Source organism: Thalassophryne amazonica, chromosome 4 (assembly GCF_902500255.1).
Source record: "Thalassophryne amazonica chromosome 4, fThaAma1.1, whole genome shotgun sequence".
NCBI classification, from domain to species: domain Eukaryota; kingdom Metazoa; phylum Chordata; class Actinopteri; order Batrachoidiformes; family Batrachoididae; genus Thalassophryne; species Thalassophryne amazonica.
The window spans coordinates 44,497,465-44,518,775 of record NC_047106.1 but is presented as its reverse complement, the minus strand read 5'-3'; the positions used below and the strand labels follow the sequence as shown (position 1 = coordinate 44,518,775).

Genomic DNA, 21,311 nt, shown 5'->3' with positions numbered 1-21,311 from the left:
ATAATAATCCAGTCATTTTCTCTCCATATCAGCATAAGTCTTTCTGTGTCTGTTTCCCTCCTCTCCACTCTCACCTTTGTCTTTTAGTTTTATCAGGCCTTGAAGGATGAGAATGAAGTGTAAGTTGTTCTCGGTGTCACTCAGGGTCAACATAGCGATGCCTCCCATGCCTGAATTTTCTTTCTCAGATGTTAGCGTGGAACTGAATGTCTCTGTGGACGGACACAACAAACATTCGTATACCGACAATCTGTTTGACATTCTGTTATAGTAAAAAAGTCTATACAAATACTTTTCTGTAAACACATCCCATACTTTTTAGGACATAAATCCACCCAAGGCTGTATGAGATTACATGAAAGCAAATAGAAGTTCCACACTGCCATGTGAATAATGACTTTGCTTTGTGCTACAATGCAAATGCACACACATGCACACATACATGCAGGTTCAACTTATATACATATACAAGAGGCACATGAACTGCCTCATGTTCCACCAAGATTTAGGAATCCTAGCATTTCCATAAAATGTGTTTGAAAATCTGCATCCTAACTAGCATATACAGTATGGTGTGATAATAACGCTGGTAGATCTTAAATGCTGTGCATATGGTCTGCTAGGAGTATCTTTTGAGTCCTGTTATTGGCCTGCTTTTATTACTGACATGGCAACCTTAATCAAAGACGCCACATTATACACAAAGTGATGGTTTTACAACAAAGTTAAACAATAGAGAACCCCCTAACCCGGCGCATACTTAATGTTTCAAGCACCAAAAATCCATCTTAGTTCATGCCCAGACCAACAGACACCACATCCATTCTGTTCACCAACCTTCCCACAACCCTTTTATGGTGGTTTTATCAAATTATGATCAAATTACTTTCATATCTGAGAGTGTTATGTGGGATGGTAACCTTAACTGACTGACAAATAAAAAAAAAATCTGATCCAGATCAGAGATTTTGTGGCCATTTAAATTTAACATTCCGTTTGATGTATATTTTACATTATATCTTAATCAAACATGCTCTGATCACTCTCATATTTGAAAGTGAGGTGCAGACTAGCACTCACTATCACCTGACAAAGTTTGATCTGGATCTGATCTGGATTGTGGATTTTGTGGACATTTAAATTTAATACTGAAAAGCCCATTTGTAGCATTTTGCATTAAATTTCAATCTAAAGTGCCTCAATCACTCTCATTTGTGACGACGAGGTGCAAACTGGTACTCTGTGACTTAGTTTGATCCGCATCTGATCCGTATTGCAGATTTAGCGGATTTTCGATTTTAACATTAACAAGCCCCTTTGATCTATATTTCGTATTATAATTAAGTTTAAGAAAAGCCACTTCTAACAGGACTTTGACCTTGCAAATTTTTCTCAAGGTAAAAATTTGTGGAATTGGAAACTATTGTTGGCAGAGGTTCGCACTTTAAATGCACGGTGCTCTAGCAAAGTATTGTGTTTAGAAGAATGTCTTTACACATACACACTAGCACCATGACAAAATGTCCCACATACTATGTGCATAATGGATAATTAAACATCTACAAACCTGCAAACAGTGCTCTGTGTTTGATGATCTTCCCCTCCACCTCTTCTGGGCTGCTCATTAATGTGCTCATGCTGATGCGCATCTGCTCGGACTGCAGCTGTCGCAGCAGAGCCTTGGACAGGTTTCTCCACACTCCACAAATCTACACGTACAAAACAAAAGCAAGTGAGGTGCAGCCAGCAACAAACAAATTTAAGCCAGTGTCAAGCTACAAGCTCACAACAATTCCGTTATCTGTCTTGCAAACTCATGCCCACACAAGGGCACGTGTGCCGTATGAGTTAAAACAAGAGACTCTCGAGGTGTATGATCAGCCTCAGGATGCAAACTTTCAACCTCCGTTCCCTGTGAGTGCAGAGAAACGTGGCAGTGTGCCGCCGCCTCATAACTCAGGGTTCAGGGTTAATCTGGTTTTTAATTAGCGCTGCGCTCTCTATCCCCATGTTTAGCAGTGATGTCACATCTGAAAAATTCTCTTATGAAAAGTTTTTTGCGCCAGCAAAAGCCTCATTCTTCTCTCTTGGCTTTTTCATCTAGACTGTTTTCTCTAAGGTCCTTCGGTGCTTGACATCGACATCCATCTAAAAATAACAAGAGGCCAATTTCTGGAGCCGTATTCAGGGGTTCCTGAATTGCTGAACCACGTGCAGCCTTAAATGAAATGAGTAGATGAGTGCAGTCTGGCAGGAAATGATGTGCAGTGATGTAGCCAAATTCAGGAGATGCAGACGCATGTGCATGTGCATGCACATGTGCAGTATTGTTAAGCAAACATATCAGTTTACGGACACTTAACGTCAGTATCGACTTTTTAATCAAATTGAGCGTTGTGTGTGATGACTGAGTGAGTGAGTGTCGATGTTTACTACAGTTGTACTGGGTTTGTGATGTTTACAAAGACACAATGAAGCTGAGAGAAGCAGCGTTGCTGTTTATTATTGTAAAGTGAGTTATGAGCAAAGAAGTCAGAGTTTGAGCTTTTGTCATGAAACACTTCATTTCTCTCCCCGCTATAAAACACAGAGACTCACAATGAAACAACATTAACGGAAGAAACACCAAGTAATCTGCTATTTGTATGATTTCTTACCATGTCTGTCTTTCCTTTGGGGACTCTGTACTCAAAAACAGTTGTCCCATCCAAATCCAGGAATGTTATTTTACTTGGACGGTCCATTCTACAATTTTATGGAGAAGAGGGAAAGATACAACAGGAAAAAGTTAATGTATCACAATATTATGCAGAGGATTATCACATACTTCAAACTGTGCTTCTAACCTAACGCGTCTGTTAACAAGAAGGCACATTGTTATTTTCTTCAAAATCTAAATTTAGTGAGTTTGTTTTCTTTGATGTTTCTCTTTCACTCTAATTCACTACACTGTTTCCAAGCGGCAACCTTCAGTGCTGAAAAATGAAATCAAAACCTGCAGCTCCTCGAATGGCTAGCTCCAAAAGTCCAACCCCATAGATGCCCATGTTAAAATGTCCCAACTTTACAGCAGAAATAAGTATGATGAACATGGGACAGAAAACGGTTGTTATATGGCTGGGGGGGCCTGGCTGCCGGTTTGTTTGTCTTTTTGTTTTCCTCCCAGGTGGCGTGCATTTGGGACTGAGTGGCTGTGTTGCTGAGGCTGTCAGGACCTCACCCTGATCACCTGCGACTCGTCAGGACTCACAGCTGAGGTGCATCTGGATGGATTGGAGCATGTTGGCATTTAAGACTGGAGTGCACAGTGTGTATTTGCCAGAGACTCGACCTTGTGACCAGACGGGTGAGATCGTCGTCTCGGGAGCCATCTCATCAGCAGCGGATGCTGAGAAACGTCCAGGTTTGATGCACAGTCTGTGAAAGAGGAGGGGGTGAGGTCTCACGCTCGTCAGCACACTTCCTGAGGTACGTTAGATTTTGTGACTAACAGTTATACAGTCAGTAAATGTGGTGTCCCTCACACCTTATTGTATTGAGCTGTTTGTTAGTCATGTATCAGCTTCCACTGCGGTGGAGTTTTGTGAACTGGATGTTCCATGCCTGCAGGTTGGAAGCTGATCAGCAATCAAGCCAGGAAGTGTTTGCTGTTTGTACACCTTTAAGTGTTCTGTGTGTAGAGTGTGGACTCACATAATGGTTCCTTCTTTCACAGACTCGGTTGTTGCGGCCACCTGGGGGGTGTCGGCGGGGTCCTTGGGTCCGAAACAGCTTCTGGCTCTGGACCGTTAGCGCTGCTGGGAGCGCACCACGCCAGACCGCACCTTTCTGTATTATCACTGTTATGTATTAAATTCAGTTAGCCTTTGTACCGTGCTCTGCTTATTTCATACTGGGTCCTTCAAACGCTGGTCGGTTCTCCGAGCTGCGTCCGACACATAACAACGGTTTTGTCTCTATTGCACGCTTCCTCTCCATAACAACTGTATGGGGTAAATTCTGGTATAACTCCTTAGTTTAGCTCATTTTAAGATATAAAGTTATGAATAGTTAGGGGTGTAGTCACTTTGAGTGGCACACAGTATGTGTCTGTCCACTGGCTAACCACTTTCAGTGGTCACTAGCTCCAGTACACTTGATCATGCTTGAACTTTCTGAGGGTTTTACGACAAAAATCAGAAATTATATCACTTCCTGTTTGGTTAATTTTAATTAATTAATTGCATTGAAGTCAGTGCCTGAATATTTCCACAGAGTGAATTTTTTGTATTCTTTAATTTGCATGTTAGCACTATTTGTACTAATTAGCAAGTATAGATAGCTCAGTGATGTTAGCTCCACTGAGGCCAGTCACTGAGGCAACATGCCAGTCACAGTTTTTAATACCCACACCCAAGTGACCAGTTAGAAGAACCACAGCCTCATCCACAAAAATATGCATTACTCAACACCTGGACACAGGTTAGCATCTTGGGTTGTTTGGTAACTCTGAGAGTTTTGTGGGTTGGGTGGGAATTGGGCAACGTTGGACACTATCAAGATGACAGCTGTAGATCTGCTCCATTTGAGCTTCAAACCAGCTCTTCAGAAAACTTATAGGAAGGGAAGGTTGTTGCATTGCATATACAATCTATCAAGTCCAGATACCACTAGAATGACTTTGTATCAAATGAGAAGTTACCAAGGGAGGATAAATGAGGGGTGCCACTTTCAGTGCAGGGGAGTGCCACCTTCCACATTCTGGCCATGTGGCACATTTCTCTGCGCATGATCCAACATATAGGTGCAATTTCAATTTATTTCATTTATTTATATAGCACCAAATCACAACAAAGCTGCCTCAACACACTGCAGACAGAAAGGTCTAACCTTATCAACTCCTAGAGCAAGCACACAGGCAACAGTGGTAAGGAAAAACTCCCTTTGATGATTTGAGGAAGAAACCTCAAGCAAACTAGATTCAAAGGGGTGACCCTCTGGGCCATGCTACTGACACACTTGACAGTACAAATATACAGGAAATTTATGCCCTGAGTGCTGAAGACCCTAGTGGCTGGAGAATGCCAAGGGGATGCCCACACTTTGCCTGGCTGTGGTAAATAGATGGTTACTTTCGAGAGGTCGGGATGGACTGGTTGTCTATCTGGGTGGTTGCAATCCAAGACACAAGGAGATTCTGTGGTATTGTGAATGTGGAGAATAATTACCTAAAACATGCAGAATATCACACAGTTGTAACAAAATTTTGATCAACATTTTTATGGTCATATGACACAACTTCAAAGATTAGTGCATTTGTGAAAAATAAAAAGTTCTGACAATTTTCTGGCAGAACTCTTGCTGTTTTCTGAGTGGGAACAGCTGGTTGTTTACAGCAGCAAATGTGCTTGTGAATGATGAGAAAAGAAGAGAGCGCCAGCTTGATATGGTAAAGAGACGCCGTCGTCATACCTCTGATATGTAATCGAAAAGGAAAGGCTAGTCCTGGTTAGAGAAAAGCGAGCTCGGGCAACACCACTGGAGCTGGGCAGCCATGAGTCAGTTACTCCAGTCAACACCGCAACAAAGTCTGCAGACAAAAGAGGAGAGAGGAGGCGGGGCTAATCAGATACAGACTGACATGCATTCCCACTCAAACTGATTTTATTATCTGTGTGCTTAAATGTGAACGAAGCATGACTGAGAGAGCTTGGAGTCTTTGAAGCAAATGTAATTTAACATTTAGCGTCTGTGTGCGGGTGCTCGTACTCACCGGTACGGCTCTCCCCGGGGCCCACGTCCTCTGAGCTCAAGTACGACCGATCATTGTAAGATTTGTGGAGGTCGTCGTCTTTCTCTTTGTCTCTGCTCTTCTGGTGGAAATACTCAAAGCTGTCCAGCGCAGGCTGTGTCTGCCTCCTGTCATCATCGCCTGCAGAAAATTGAAAAATATAATGCAACGCTAAAATACCCTCGGCCGTATGAGCATTTTGTTTATTTGTGTTTCTTTATAATTTGCAGTTGTTTAGTTAATTATTAAGCTACTATTATCTTACATACAATTTGTACATGTTCAAATCAAATTATCATTTGTTCATGTTGTGCAAATCAAGGAATATTTGTAGACACCGACCTTGAGAATACGTGCACTCAATAGAACATTAGCTTTGAGTAAGTGAAAGTTAGTGTGCAAGCTAACGTCCACAAAATGTCTTGTAAATGACACCAGAGATGTTATCGGGTTACAAGAACAGCGCTTTCAGGTTTAGACGTGTTTATTTCTTGCTAGCTTTTAAATATACCAGAAATGAAGCAGTTAGCAAGTAGCTAAAGCAGGAAGTGAGGTCACCATGCTAACCTCCATAAAATGTGTTATAAATAAGTTCAGAGGTGTTAATAGGTTCCAAAAACAGCATTTTCAGTTTTAGAAGTGCTTATTTCTCACTAGCTTTTACATAATATATGAGACTCTGGCAGTAATAGAACTGGACTCATGATGAGCACAGACAGACAGACGGACGGACAGACGGATGAACGAAAAGCCTTCACAATACCCGATGGCCATATTTTGGCCTTGGGTAATAAAAACGTAAAAAAAAAACACAGGTCTGGACTGCAGGCAGGCCAGTCTAGTACCCGCACTCTTTTACTACAAAGCTACACTGTTGTAACACGTGCAGAATGTGGCTTGGCATTGTCTTGCTGAAATAAGCAGGGACGTCCCTGAAAAAGACATTACTTGGATGGCAGCAGGTGTTGCTCCAAAACCTGGATGTACCTTTCAGCATTGATGGTGCCATCACAGATGTGTAAGTTGGTCATGCTGTGGGCAATAACACACCCCCATACCATCACAGATGCTGGCTTTTGAACTTTGTGCTGGTAACAACCTGGATGGTATTTTTTCTCTTTTGACCAGAGGACACGATGTCCATGATTTCCAAAAACAATGTGAAATGTGGACTCATCTTATCACAGCACACTTTTCCACTTTGCGTCTGTCCATTTCAAATGAGCTCAGGCCGAGAGATGGCAGTGGCGTTTCTAAATGTTGTTGATTTATGGCTTTTGCTTTGCATGGTCGAGTTTTAACTTGCACTTGTAGATGTAGCGACGAACTGTGTTAACTGATAATGGTTTTCTGAAGTGTTCCTTAGCCCATGCAGTAAGATCCTCTACACAATGATGTCAGTTTTTAATGCAGTGCCGCCTGAGGGATCAAAGCTCACGGACATTCAATGTTGGTTTTCGGCCTTGCCGCTTACGTGTAGAAAGTTCTCCAGATTCTTATGGACTGTAGATGATGGAATCCCTAAATTCCTTGCAATTGAACACTGAGAAACACTGTTCTTAAACTGTTCAACTATTTTTTCATGCAGTTGTTCACAAGATGGGGATCCTCACCCCTTCTTTGCTTGTGAATGGCTGAGCCTTTTGGGGATGCTCCTTTTATACCCAAACATGACACTCACCTGTTTCCAGTTAACCTGTTCACCTGTGGAATGTTCCAAACAGGTGTTCTTTGAGCATTCATCAACTTTCTCAGTCTTTTGTTGCCACTGTCCCAGCTTTTTTGAAACGTGTTGCAGGCATCCATTTCAAAATGAGCAAATATTTGCACAAAAACAAAAACAAAACCTGGATGTAATTATGGTTGAAGTTGTCATTAGAATTAATATTCAAATCTAAATTATAAATAAAAGCCAATCACAAAAACAAGCAAACCAAAAAACGAACAAACAAAAAACGTTGTGTAAAATGATGTTGGCTCTTAATACAGTGCTGCCTGAGGGACTGAAGGTCATGGGCATTCAATGTTGGTTTTTGGCCTTGCCGCTTACATGTTGAAAGTTCTCCAGATTCTCTGAATCTTCTGATTATATTATGGACTGTAGATGATGGAATCCCTTAATTCCTTGAAATTAAATGTTGAGAAACATTGTTCTTAAACTGTTGGACTATTTTTTTACACAGTTGTTCACAAAGTAGCGATCCTCGCCCCATCTTTGCTTGTGAACGGCTGAGGCTTTTGGGATGCTCCTTTTATATCCAATCATGACACTCACCTGTTTCCAATTAGGTGTTCTTTGAGCATTCATCAACTTTTCCAGTCTTTTGTTGACCCGTCCCAACTTTTTGAAAAGTGTTGCAGGCATCCATTTCAAACTAAGCAAATATTTGCACAAAAACGACAAAGTCTATCAGTTTGAACATTAAATGTCTTGTCTTTGTGTGTATTCAACTGAATATAGGTTGAAGAGGATTTTCAAATCATTGTATTCTGTTTTTATTTACATTTCACACAACGTCCCAACTTCACTGGAATTGGGCTTGTACATAATCAGTCCAGTCTGAAGTTTGCAAATGCAGAAATGATGATAATCATCGTCATCATCATTATTATTACTACTACTATTAAGTCATTATTATTATTTGTGCTGCAGAGTAATTTTTCAAATTACTGCACTTTACCTCCAAACTCTTAATAGTTTCTGCTTTCATTTTATGAAGTCATAAAATGGGGGGGGGGGGACTCTGACTGTTTGTGCGTACAGCAGTTACAGCAGTTTGGAGTATTCAGCCTTCTTGGAGTCCCTGACTGGAGTCCTGTATGGGGCTCCAGTAGGGGACTCCATTTTTCTGGTGGGGGACTTCAACACACATGTGGGCAATGACAGAGACACGTGGAGAGGCGTGATTGGGAGGAACGGCCTCTCTGATCTAAACCTGTGTAGTAGTTTGTTTTTGGACATCTGTGCTAGTCATGGACTGTCCATAACGAACACCATGTTCAAACATAAGGATGCTCATAAAGCCAAAGGCAGATGATCAATTTTGTGATTAGCTGGGAGGAAACCCCCAGGGAAGACCCAGAACTAGGTGGAGAGATTTATCTCTACAGTGGCCTGGGAACAACTCGGGATCCCCCAGTCAGAGGTGGTTAATGTGTCCCAGGACAGGGAAGTTTGGCGTACCCTGCTGGAGCTGTTACCCCTGCGACCTGATCCCTGATAGCAGTTGAAGATGAGAGAGTAATGAGTGACTGAGTGAGTAAAAATACTTTTAAAATAATGAAATAATATTTATAAAAAAATACATAGATAAATAAAATCCATGGCCACTTTTTACAATTAAAAATACATAATTTCACAGAAGTGATCAACTGACATTTCTATGAATCTATGAAACTGTCTTTGTGTTGTCATATTCCATGCAACAATCTCAAGCATTTTATTGTGTTACATCTGAAAATAAAGCTTGTAATTTTTTTAATTAAATGGGGGGAGGTAATAGATGATTTTTGTTAGAATAGTAATGTTTGAAAAATTCACATTTTAATTTCTGTTGGCCAATAAAAGAAAAAACAGTTTTTTCCCCAAAATTCTAGTGTGCATGAAACGTGTGCACTCTAACAGCAAAAATCAACAGGTAAAGATTTTGCAAAGTAGACAAAACTATTTTGGAGACCTGCAAAATTATGGTGACTCATCAATCGAAACCGTGAGCAAACAATTATTTTTATTTTGAAGCGTACAAGAAGAAAATTTAGAATTATGTCTTTAAAACTTGGAAATTTAAACATTTTCCATAATTTATTGCATACTACCAAAAAAGTGGTAAAGCAGCTATAATCACAAATAATTACTGTGAGAACTGTGATAATGGTCTAACACAAGTATCAGCCTGTGATTAACAGTTAATTGTAGCCTAAATTAATTCCTACACAAACAAATCTGAGCAGACAAGCGTGCATTTACTGCTGACGTGCCAGCAGTGGCCGTATTAGTAACCTGTTTTTATGAATTGCTTCCGTGTCTGTTTTTCAGACCATTTCAGAAAAGATCAAGCAAGTGCAGCCAAACATTTCCAAACACATTCTGTTGCTTGTTCCCCAAGAGTCTGGTCCACAGATGAGACCGAAGACTCTTCCTTTGTTTGATTGTACTTTGGGGACGGACAAAGGCGTCGAGGTAGACTGAGATGAAGGCAAACAACGGCAACTAACGGAGCATGAGCAAGACGAGGAAAATTTAAAGAACAGAATGAGGGGCCAGATTCAGATTTGAATGCATCAAGTGCAGAAGGCTGGACGACGTGCTCCTGCGTTCATCTCTCTCTCTCTCTTTCTGCAGGAGCTGGGAAGCTTTAAGGAGAACTGGGAGTGACACTGACATGTGATCCCAACAATGATCCACTGTTCCACAAAAACTGCTGTGTGTCCTGTGTGGACTTCGCTACCTTTCACATGCACTCATGCTCATTCAGCCAAATACAACCACACTGACCTGATCTTGAGTCAGCAAACCCCACACCAAAGAAACAATGCACTCCAAATGGACTTTTTTTTTCCTCCTTTGCCACCCACAAATCCCCAAATCTCATCATTCGGCTCTCACTCCACTGGGGTATGCTCGAAGGCTTCTGGGCAGTGTCACTCTCACTTCTCTCTGCTTAGCAGTGCTGTATCTTCAGGTGCGCACATGCACCGTTTTCCATCGCTTACACAAACATATGAGCTGATGTTGTGCCAAGGCTAAGACAAACATACTCAACATTTTACTGAAGACTGGAGCACAACACGCAAATGCACGCACACACACAAAGACACACACACGCAGAGTGCAGTGGTGTCCCAGCGATGGAGCCCACAGTGATTTACCTTTACTTTCCATTCCATTACCAACCACATAGGGCAGAAAAACAGCCAATCTGCTGAGTAACAGCGGAGCACGAGGACACGCCCTGAATGTGTGTGTGTGTGTGTGCGTGCATGTGGACAGTAGAGATTTAATTCTCCAACACGATGGAATTGATGAGCTAAATGGCAGTGCATGAATAGGTTAGTGTCATCAGGATTTGGCCGGCAGGGTTAGTTTTGATTGTGGCCACTTAGTAAACTATGTATTTGATCTTGCTGAGTGTTGAAGCTTCTGATTACTGAAGAAAGGCCTTCTTCAGAGCTCAAGCCACTGTGCTTCATCTTATTTAATGCAGGGCTTCCTAATAGAATTTTGTCTTTTGTATTTTCAGGGTTGAAACGCTCTACACTGTGATCGGTAGCATTAAGATGGCCACCTAAGACGTTATGCTGCATATCTCCAAAACACATGAATGGCTCTTAATATAAGTTGATGAAAAGGTAGGCGGTGGGTCAAGGAAGAGGTAATCTTGAAGCAGATTCAAATGAAGGATCTGTTTTTAAAAATATTTATTCCTGCACTGCAAACATTGTACGGACTGGACAACAAAAATGTAAGGAAGTGAGTGAGTCAGCTTGTGTGGACATTAAGTAAAAATGATAAGTGCTATCATCGTTTCACTAAATTACAAAGAGCGCATCATGAGGATTAACTGATTAGTCTGTGGTGAACTTTGATGGACTAGATAAATGAAAAAAGCCAGCCCAGTCTCATGGCAAGTCGTGATTCCGCAGCATGAAATATACATTAATCTATTGGTTCGTGATATTGTGACGAAAAGCGCCTCATTTTCGTCATGGCAGCACAAATTCATTCTAATTCATTCCATCATGGCTGCTCGAAATTAAAAATGAAGCGGGGGGCTTATGGTTAGGGTGGGGGGAAGGATAGTAATAGTGAGTTTAAAAAATGGTCACAAAAATTTGACTCATTTCTTGACGGGAGGATGGGAAAAAAAAAACGTGAGACTGGGCTGAAAAAAGCAGCACTGTAACATCCCATCAACATGTCTGACACCTGCTGGAAGATTAATGAACGGTAAATTGATTATGGAAAATTACAAAGAGCTGTGGTTCAACATGCAGTTTGTCAGCCACCTGTTCAAACATTGGGCACATCATGCGCTCATCAGTGCGCTTCACATTAAGCTAATGCATTAAGCTAGCACCAGCGGCAAGAAACATGATGCCCAATATGTGGGTTCATGTGGAATGAAATATACAACAGTCAAGGAATATAAACCCAGAAGTAATGTGTGGCAAAGGATGATAAACTGTAAAGGCATGGTGAAAGCAAACTTGAAACACTGTTCTAAGATGTTTTAACATGTTTTGAACACTGATCCACAGTCCACATGAACACCGCTACCTGCTGGATGGTTCATGAATGTGCATCCATACCAAATTATGAACCTCATATTTAAAGACTGCAGTTGCTGCTGGGACCGTACATGCATGAGCATTATTTTGTTATTATTTCTTAATAAATCAGTTTTTCCAGCTCTCACACTACAGTTAGCAGGTCTGCGTAGCTGCAATCCCAATAATGGAAGTCGCTAACACAACGCAACTTTGTGCATCACTTTTGTGCTCCCTGTTGGCCCAGAGTGGAATAAAGCGAAACCAGCTCTTAATGCTTGCTTTTCTTTCTATTTTAAATAAACTGAAATCCAGTGGTCTGTCATCTCTTACCTGACAGAATGACTAACCAGACAGAGAAAAATGTCAAGAGCAGTTCTAAATCGGAGATAAAAGAAAATAAATAAAAGAAAAACCTCCTATCTTGCAAGGTTACAGAACTCAAAACTGAACATTTTAAGGGGGAGCAACACCAAAATGTAGTCTACTCTTCCAAGGCCTGAGGGGCCTCCGACAAAATTTTTTTCTCAAAATTCATCCACATTATTTATTACAAACAAACAAACAAAACAAATGAATAAATAAACAAACGAACAGAGAGAATCATATAAGCAGCAAAGAAACACCATCACTTTTCCTGTGTGGTATTTATAATGATTTAAATTTTGTGTTTTCTCACCTGAAACTTTTTCTTTTTTCTATTTTGATCACAGGTGAAAACGGTGGTGATGGTGTGGTTGGTGGATGATTACCTTTTGGGCAGGTTTTACAGCAGTGACCGGGCAGCAGGATGGGATGGTCACACTCAAGCTGTGGACAGTCCTGTTTGATGTTCTTACAGTTCACCTTCCCAAACACTTTTCCACGGCGACTCTTTTGCTACAGAACATCAAAGAAATTAATGCATCAGCATCGCGCCAAAGGGTATTCTGGCATGAGTGAAACAGAACAAAGGATTCTCCACTTGATTGCCAATGCGGTTGGAGTTTGTGTGTGGGGAAAAAGTCACAGCGAGGCAAACTTACAGGTTCACAGTGGCACTGGACACAGTGCATAATGCCAAAAGGTTCCCCGAGATCTGGGTGCCACGTGTCTTCAAGAGAGTAGAACTGACCGCCAAAAGAACATCCTGCAACACAAATACTGCTGATTACACACAGCAAACTTCAGAGGCAAACATCAGGTAATTTAAAAGGTTTTTGTTTGTTTGCTTGCTTCTTTACAAACCTCAGTTAAGTGTTGTTTAGTTTGTTGACTATTTGTGAGCTCAATCCTTTTTAATCATGCAAGAAATAACATGGTGAGCTGAGACTCCTGGGCTTAAGCACAGTTCCTCATTTTTAAAAAAACATATATGCAAATCCAAGTTTTTAAATCCAACGACCGGCAGCAGGATGACCTCATTTTCACTTTTAACAACAAATAAATTTTACATCTCACTGGCCAGACATACTGGAGGCAAATGAAAATCTCTTGACGCCTCATGACTCTCGAGACTCAAGTTTGTTTCCTGACTCATCAAAATGATTCATGAGCAGGCATGAGACAAATCCAGTTTCTGACTGAAAGATTATCACACACTTCCCCAGAAATGTGCACAATGTATGACTACAACTGCTGCAAAAGGCTGTAGTTGCTAATAACTATGAAGTACAAGGAGTCTACAATGAAGCCCACCTAAAATTAGGCTATACAGCCACATATTTATGGGGTCATACTATGCACACTTCTAGGAAGTGTCACCGTGTGTCAGAAAACAGCTATAAAAAAGTCTGTAGATAAAAAAAAATATCTCCCAGTCACTGATGTAGTAAATTCTGAAAGGACCCAAATTGTAGGTCTTTAAGAAAAGGGAAAGAAAAGGCGTTGGTTAACCCCTTCTAAGCATGTATATGCCATCGATGGATAATTTCACTTTTTATTTGTGAGATACTGACAAGCCAAAATGAGGCAGGTGGTAGGGGTTAAAGGAGGTTTCCCTAAAAGGGAAAAACCTGCTGCTTGCCATGCCCCCTTTCTATTTAGAAAGCAAGAATTCAGATATGGAAGTCTGTAACATACAGTTGTATGTAAAATTTTGGGCACCCATGATAATTTTGACGATTTTCCTTTAGAAATCATTGGTTGTCTGGATCAGAAATGTCAGTTAAATACGAGGTGTATTAGAAAACTAACCGGCAGTTTTATAAAAAAAAAATTAAAAAAACTATATGGATTTGAATCATGTGCGATTACACCAGACATGCTTGAACCCTTGTGCGCATGCGTGAGTTTTTTCACGCGTGTCAGTGACATCATTCGCCTGTGGGCAGGCTTTAAGTGAGCACTGGTCCAGCCCTCTCGGCTGAAATCCTTTGTCTGAGACGCTGCTGGAGACGGCGTGCATTGCTTTATCAAAATTTTTTCGGGACCTGTGAGGGATATCCGAGTGGACACTATTCGAGAAATTCTGCTGGTTTTCGGTGAAAAGTTTAACGGCTGATGAGAGGTTGTGGAGTTTCTTTCGCTTTAAGGACAGCTCACAAAGCGGATCGGCGCGGCGCGGTCGGAGGTGGCGTCCGTCTGGCTGTTTCGAGCTGAAAACTTCCTAATTTAAGGCTCTGTTCACCCAGGTCGTCATCAGAGAACAGAGAAGTTTCAGAAGAAGTCGGCATGAGGAGTTTATGTGGACATTCCACTGTTAAAGGATATTTAGTAATGAAAGAACGTGCGGGCAAATTCGCCGAGTCGGTTCCGTGACGACGCCGCAAATCCGTCTGCGCCGCGACAGGAAAAACACCTCCGTGTTGAAAACCATTTGTAAAATTCAGGCGGCTTTTGATGGCTTTCAACAAGTGAGTATCTGAGAAATTGTTTAACAGCTGGGCATGTTCCAGCTTGTCCGTTAAGGTTTCCAATGGAGGTGTTTTTCCTGTCGCGACCCCCCACGGTCGGGTCCGTCCCGACATGCAAATCTGCCCGCACGTTCTTTCATTACAAAATCTCCTTTAACAGTGGAATGTCCGAATAAACTGCTGATCCCGAGCTCTTCTGAAAGTTCTCTGTTCTCTGACAATGACCTGGGTGAACAGAACCTGAAATGTGGAAGTTTTCAGCTTGAAACAGCGAGACGCCGCCGCCTCGGAGCACAGATCGCCGTCAGGCGCTGTTGGCCGTCCTTAAAGCAACACTTACACACCAAAATCTCTCATCAGTCATTAAAATTTTCACCGAAAACCAGCTGAATTTATCGAATGGTGTCCACTCAGTTGTGCCTTACAGTTTTTGAAAAAATTTTTATCAAACAAAGCAGCAGTCTCTGAGCCATTCCTAAACAATGAAAAAAACGACGAGAGGGTGGGCCACTCCTCACTCAAAGACTGCCCACAGGCGAATGACGTAACCGACAGGCGTGAAAAAACTCTCGCATGCCCACGAGGGTTCAAGCATGTCTGATGTAATCACACGTGATTCAAATCCATATGGTTTTTGAAAAAAATAATAAGGTCGGATACTTTTCTAATAGACCTCGTATATCATATAGCAGACAAACACAGTGACATTTGAGAAGTGAAATGAAGTTTCTAGGATTTACCGAAAGTGTGCAATAATTCTTTAAACAAACAGACAGGTGCATGAATTTGGGCACCCTAACAGAAAAAATACATCAATATTTAGTAGAGCCTCCTGTTGCAGAAATAACAGCCTCTAAACGCTTCCTATAGCTTCCAATGAGAGTCTAGATTCTGGTTGAAGGTATTTTGGACCATTCTTCTTTACCAAACATCTCAGGTTTGTTGGTTTGTGAGCATGGGCAGCCCGCTTAAAATCACACCACAGATTTTCAATAATTTCAGGTCTGGGGACTGAGATGGCCATTCCAGAATGTTGCACTTGTTCCTCTGCATGAATGCCTTAGTAGATTTTGAGCAGTGTTTAGGGTCTTTATCTTGTTGAAAGATCCAGTCCTGGCGCAATTTCAACTCTGTCACTGATTCATGAACATTGTTCTCAAAAATCTGTTGATATTGACATGTGACCCTCAACTTTAACAAGATTCCCAGGACCTGCACTGGCCACACAGCCACACAGTACGACATACTCACATACACACATACGCGTATGTTGGAACCACCTCCACATTTTACTGTAGGTAGTAAGCATTTTTCTTGGAATGCTGTGTTCTTTTTCAGCCATGCATACCACCCCTTGTTATGTACAAATAACTAAATTTTTCTTTCATCAGTCCACAGTACCTTATTCCAAAATGAAGCTGGCTTGTCCAAATGTGCTTTAGCATACCCCAAGCGACTCTGTTTGTGGTGTGTATGCAGAAAAGGCTTCCTCTGCATTACAGCATCATACAGCATCTCTTTGTGCAAATTGCACTGTATAGTTGAACGGTGCACAGAGACACTATCTGCAGCAAGATCATGTTGTAGGTCTTTGGAGCAGGTCTGTGGGTTGACTATGACTGTTCTCACCATCCTTCGCTTCAGCTTATCTGAGATTTTTCTTGGCCTGCCACTTCGGGCCTCAACTAGTACTGTGCTTGTGGTCTTCCATTTCCTCACTATGTTCCTCACAGTGGAAACTGACAGCTGAAATCTCTGAGATAGCTTTTTGTATCCTTCACCTAAACCATGATATTGAACAATCTTTGTTTTCAGGCCATTTGAGAGGTGTTTAGAGGCTCCCATGTTGACACTCATTAGAAGAGATGCAAAGAGGGGAAACATTTACAAATGGCCAACTTAAATGCCCTTTCTCATGCTTGGATTCACCCGTGTAAGGAGGTCAAGGGTCACCGAGCTTACCAAACCAATTTTGTGTTCCAATAATTAGTGCTAAATGCATTCAAATCAATAAAATTACAAGGGTGTCCAAATTTATGCACCTGCCTAATTTTGTTTAAATAATTATTCCACACCTTCTGTAAATACTAGAAACTTCATTTCACTTCTCAAATATCAGTGAGTTCATCTGCTATATGATATATTTAACTGAAATTTCTGATCCAGACAACCAATGATTTATAAAGGAAAATCATGAAAATTATCAGGGGTGCCCAAACTTTTGCACCAACCTGTTTATGAGGAGCAGTGGCTACTCATATTTAATAGAATAGAACAGAGCCTTTATTGTCATTGTACATACATATATACATACAACGAAACTCGTCCTCTGCATTTAACCCATTCTTATTACAGTCAGACACAATCTAGCCACTAGGAGCAGTGGGCAGCCACAGTCCAGCACCCGGGGACCAACTCCAGATGTAGAGACACTGCAGAGAAAGGAGCAGACCCTAAATAAGCATGTTTTTAATTGTGGGAGGAAACCGGAGTGCCCGAAGGAAACCCATGCAGAGACAGGGAAAACATCGATCCCACGACCTTCTTGCTGTGAGGCACCGGTGCTAACCACTAATCCACTGTGCCGCCCTAACTGTAACAGGCTGAAAAAAAATATATTTTGTACATGACCCTTTTAGAATACTGCGCCAGCCTAAGGCACAACTGTGCCGTAATCATGCTGTATAATCAGTATTTTGATATGCCACAACTGTGAAGTGGGATGGATTATCTCAACAAAGGAGAAGTGCTAACTAACACCGATTTAGATAGATTTGTGAACAATATTTGAGAAAAACAGGTCTTTTGTGTATATAGAAAATGTCTTAGATCTTTGAGTTTAGCTCATGAAAAATGGGGCAAAAACACAAGTGTTGCGTTTATATTTTTGTTCGGTGTACATTAAGCAAGACAATCGCATCAATTTGTTGTCAGCTCATTAACTCATACAACAATACATCCACTAGATGGCAGCATACAACAGAATGATTTCACCTCTAGCTACATAAATTACAAGAAAGTTGGATCCAGGAAGCTTCACAAGCAAAATGCTCATCAAAATGAAATGGCCCCACAATAAATTAACTCACTGATTCACACTGAGAGCAACTGAGGATTAAAGACCTTTCCCCAAGGCCTTGCCCAAGTCCTTGGAGCTATTCAGCGCTTTTCAGATGAAAAAGTGCTGTATAGATGTGTGTGTGTGTGTGTGTGTGTGTGTGTGTGTGTGTGTGTGTGTGTGTGTGTGTGTGTGTGTGTGTGTGTGTGTGTGTGTGTGTGTGTGTGTGTGTGTGTGTGATATTCTCAAAAAATGAGATGATGTGGGTTATTTCTGTTACATATGTCACAGAGATGTTAAATAAGCTGTGACAAATTAATCTTAAATCAGGAGAACATCGGTGAAAACACTATTGTGGGACTTTGGAGATGTTATGTAAAAGGTGTTTTTGCACAATACGACCCCTTTAATAATTACCTTATTGGCTCTAAGACCATTTCATTTTTAAATCTGTCCACTGAACATTAAAATATGGATGAAAAGTGTTGTGCTGTCTTGGTCTGCTCTCTCCCTCCTCCCCTCCTGTGTCTTCCAGGCGCCACGTCACGGAGCTGATTGGTCTCACCTGTTCCTCATCAGCAGCACCTGTATTTATACCCTAGCTTTTCCACTGATCAAATGCCAGAAACTCAGTTTACCTGCAGGGTACCTGGCCTCTATTCATTTTCATCGGTTCCTTCGAGTCCTAGCCTGAATTAACTGTTCTACTGTCTTTCCTCAGATCAACCACTGACCATCAGCTCCGTCGTGGCCGCCTGGACCTGTCCAACTGTTCATGGTTCCTTGTTAAAAACTCTCTGGCTCTCTCTACGTCCTGGACTGCAATCCAGCTCTGAGCTCCTGTTGTGCCTCTGCTCTCTAGTGCTTGCTTCATTGACTACCACCATTGCACATTTCATTATTTACAATAAATTATTCCTTTTATCAGTCTGTTCTTTGCAACTTGGGTCCTAATTCTCACGCTCTGGGTTTTCAACCGCAACAGAAAAGCATCATGAATGAAACATTTTTAAACTGTTTAAAGCCTGTCAGAGCTCCCTGAAGCTGTTAATTAACGATTGTCAGTGGTAAGCACAGCTAACCAAAAAGTTAGCTTCGATAACCGCTAAGTGAAACGCTAACTTTTACGTTAACATTAACGCTAACCGATAAACAGCTAAAGAATTTTGTGGAAATTACAGCTAACCACTAACTTTTAGTATTGACTCAGTACACTGTCAGCTACTGATGAGCCAGTTTCGAGTTTAAGCACTGCCAAGGCTGTGTCATTTACTTTAGGAGACATGAAACACAAAACACTTGTCACTCATGGTTTCACATATACACAAAACTAATTCTAGACAGTTTATCAACATTAACGGTAACTGTCATTTTACAAAGTGAAAATATTGCACATATTCAAAGTAATGCACTACTTCTGAAGGTTTGAGTATTAACTGACACGTGCCAAAAGGCATTATGGGAAAAATGAGTCTCCTTACAATCACTGGTTGGTTGATTTATTTATTTAAAAATCAACACACAAGTCACTGTAATGTGTGTGTGTGTGTGTGTGTGTGTGTGTGTGTGTGTGTGTGTGTGTGTGTGTGTGGTGTGTGTGTGTGTGTGTGTGTTTGTGTGTGTGTGTGTGTGTGGTGTGTGTGTGTGTGTGTGTGTGTTGTTTTTTTCAAATAAATGTGTATTTGGAAATGTTATTTTTTTTGCATTTGTAAAAAAAAAAAAGACATTGGCAAAATTGAAAATTCTGTTTGTGAAGTGTGATTCAAAATGAATAGCGACCAATGATTACACGTTGGTCACTATTCACACTCCCATCCAGTAGATGGCAGTGTAAATGGTCAATGGACTGCATTTATATAGTGCTTTTCCATCTGCATCCGACGCTCAAAGCGCTTTACAAATAGTGCCTCACATTCGCCATACAAGGCGCTCACTACACACTGGGAACAATAGGGTATTAAAGACCTTACCCAAGGACCCATAGTGATTTTCCAGTCAGGCTGGGATCTGAACCGAGGATCTTCTGGTCTCAAGCCCAGTGCCTTTACCACTGGATCATCACGTCCCCTATGCATTTTGACGGGGAGGGGGTGATTGATGCCGTGTTCACACCGGGCGTGATCAGACGCCACAAATTTGCGGGGGTCGCGTGGCAATGGCCGTGCCTCCTCCGGTGTGTCGCTCTGCTTTTGCTGCTAAAATTCACCCCGGTGCACCAAAATAGGAGGAGCTTCCATTCTGCTCGCCGGCTCCGGTTGTCAGTCAAGTTAACATGACAGAGCTTGATCACATGGAGCGAGTTGTTGTGGAAAGCTCCCAATACAGGGAGTTTTATTATTTGCTGCAGGAGCTGCGTCTGGATGACGGCCGCTTTCAGCGGTCCTTCCGCCTCTGCGGGACCCAGATTGAGGACCTCCTGTCCCGTTCACGTGCGCACATGTAAACAATTAAAAAAAAAAAGAAACTCCGCTGCTTGTTGCAGCTCGCTCTTCCCCCAAAAAAACTCTGTCATAATTGTGTTTAGAAACCAGTCACCATTTATTTTATTATACATCTGTGTAGTTAATTAATAAAATATTCTATACAGACGATTCACTCACGTGCGCACGTAAAAAAAAAAAAGAAAAGGAAAAAACTCTGCTCCCCCTCCTGTGGGGCTGCTGCTCGCTCCAAAAACTCTGTCATAATTGTGTTTAGAAACCAGTCACCGTTTGATTTATTATACATCTGTGTAGTTAATAAGTAAAATAATCTCCACGGACGATTCGTTCGCGTGCACACGTAAAATAAAAAGAGGAAGAAACTCCACTCCCGCTGCTGTGGGACTGCTGCTCGCTCCAAAAACTCTGTCATAATTGTGAAATAAAGGACAAAAGAGACATAAATCCCGCTCACAGGCTGCTACCAGAGACAGGACATGTTCACATCTTCAGTCAAACTCCAGACATCTCCACGTCACTACATATTCAGTCCCTGATTAGTCATTGCGGCGCGATGAGATGGAAAAGGTCAGAGTTTTCAACTTGGGGAGGAGGGCAATGCAACGTGATGCGACGCAATATCGCGCCACAAATGCACCAATCGCTCAAAATCGCTTCACTCGCATCGCTTTATTCGCGTCCATTGCATCGAGCTGCGTGACTTGGCACCAAAACATGGCGTTCCATAGGGATTACATGGCAACCTGTTGCTGCTGTCGCTCGCATCGCACCCGGTGTGAACGCGGCATTAGCACACTCATTTTTCCTATAATGCCTTTTGGTGCGTGTCTGTTAATGCTCAAACCTTTAGAATTAGTTCATTACTTTAAAAAAAATGTGCGATATTTTCACTTTGTAAAAATGACAGAGTTGCCGTTAATATCTGCCCTGTATTAATTTTG

The 21,311-nt window shown here is 41.6% G+C and overlaps 1 protein-coding gene across 1 annotated transcript in view; it reads right to left on the bottom strand.

The window, feature by feature from the left end:
- chrd (chordin) overlaps positions 1-21,311 on the bottom strand; it is a 94,076-nt gene that overhangs the window by 65,500 nt on the left and 7,265 nt on the right. The window contains exons 2-8 of the mRNA XM_034167800.1: positions 13,063-13,166; positions 12,790-12,916; positions 5,753-5,911; positions 5,452-5,569; positions 2,658-2,745; positions 1,568-1,709; positions 75-212 (exon numbers count right to left, since the gene is read on the bottom strand). Of these exons, the coding sequence (XP_034023691.1) occupies positions 75-212; positions 1,568-1,709; positions 2,658-2,745; positions 5,452-5,569; positions 5,753-5,911; positions 12,790-12,916; positions 13,063-13,166 (876 nt within the window). The remainder of the gene's footprint in view (positions 1-74; positions 213-1,567; positions 1,710-2,657; positions 2,746-5,451; positions 5,570-5,752; positions 5,912-12,789; positions 12,917-13,062; positions 13,167-21,311) is intronic.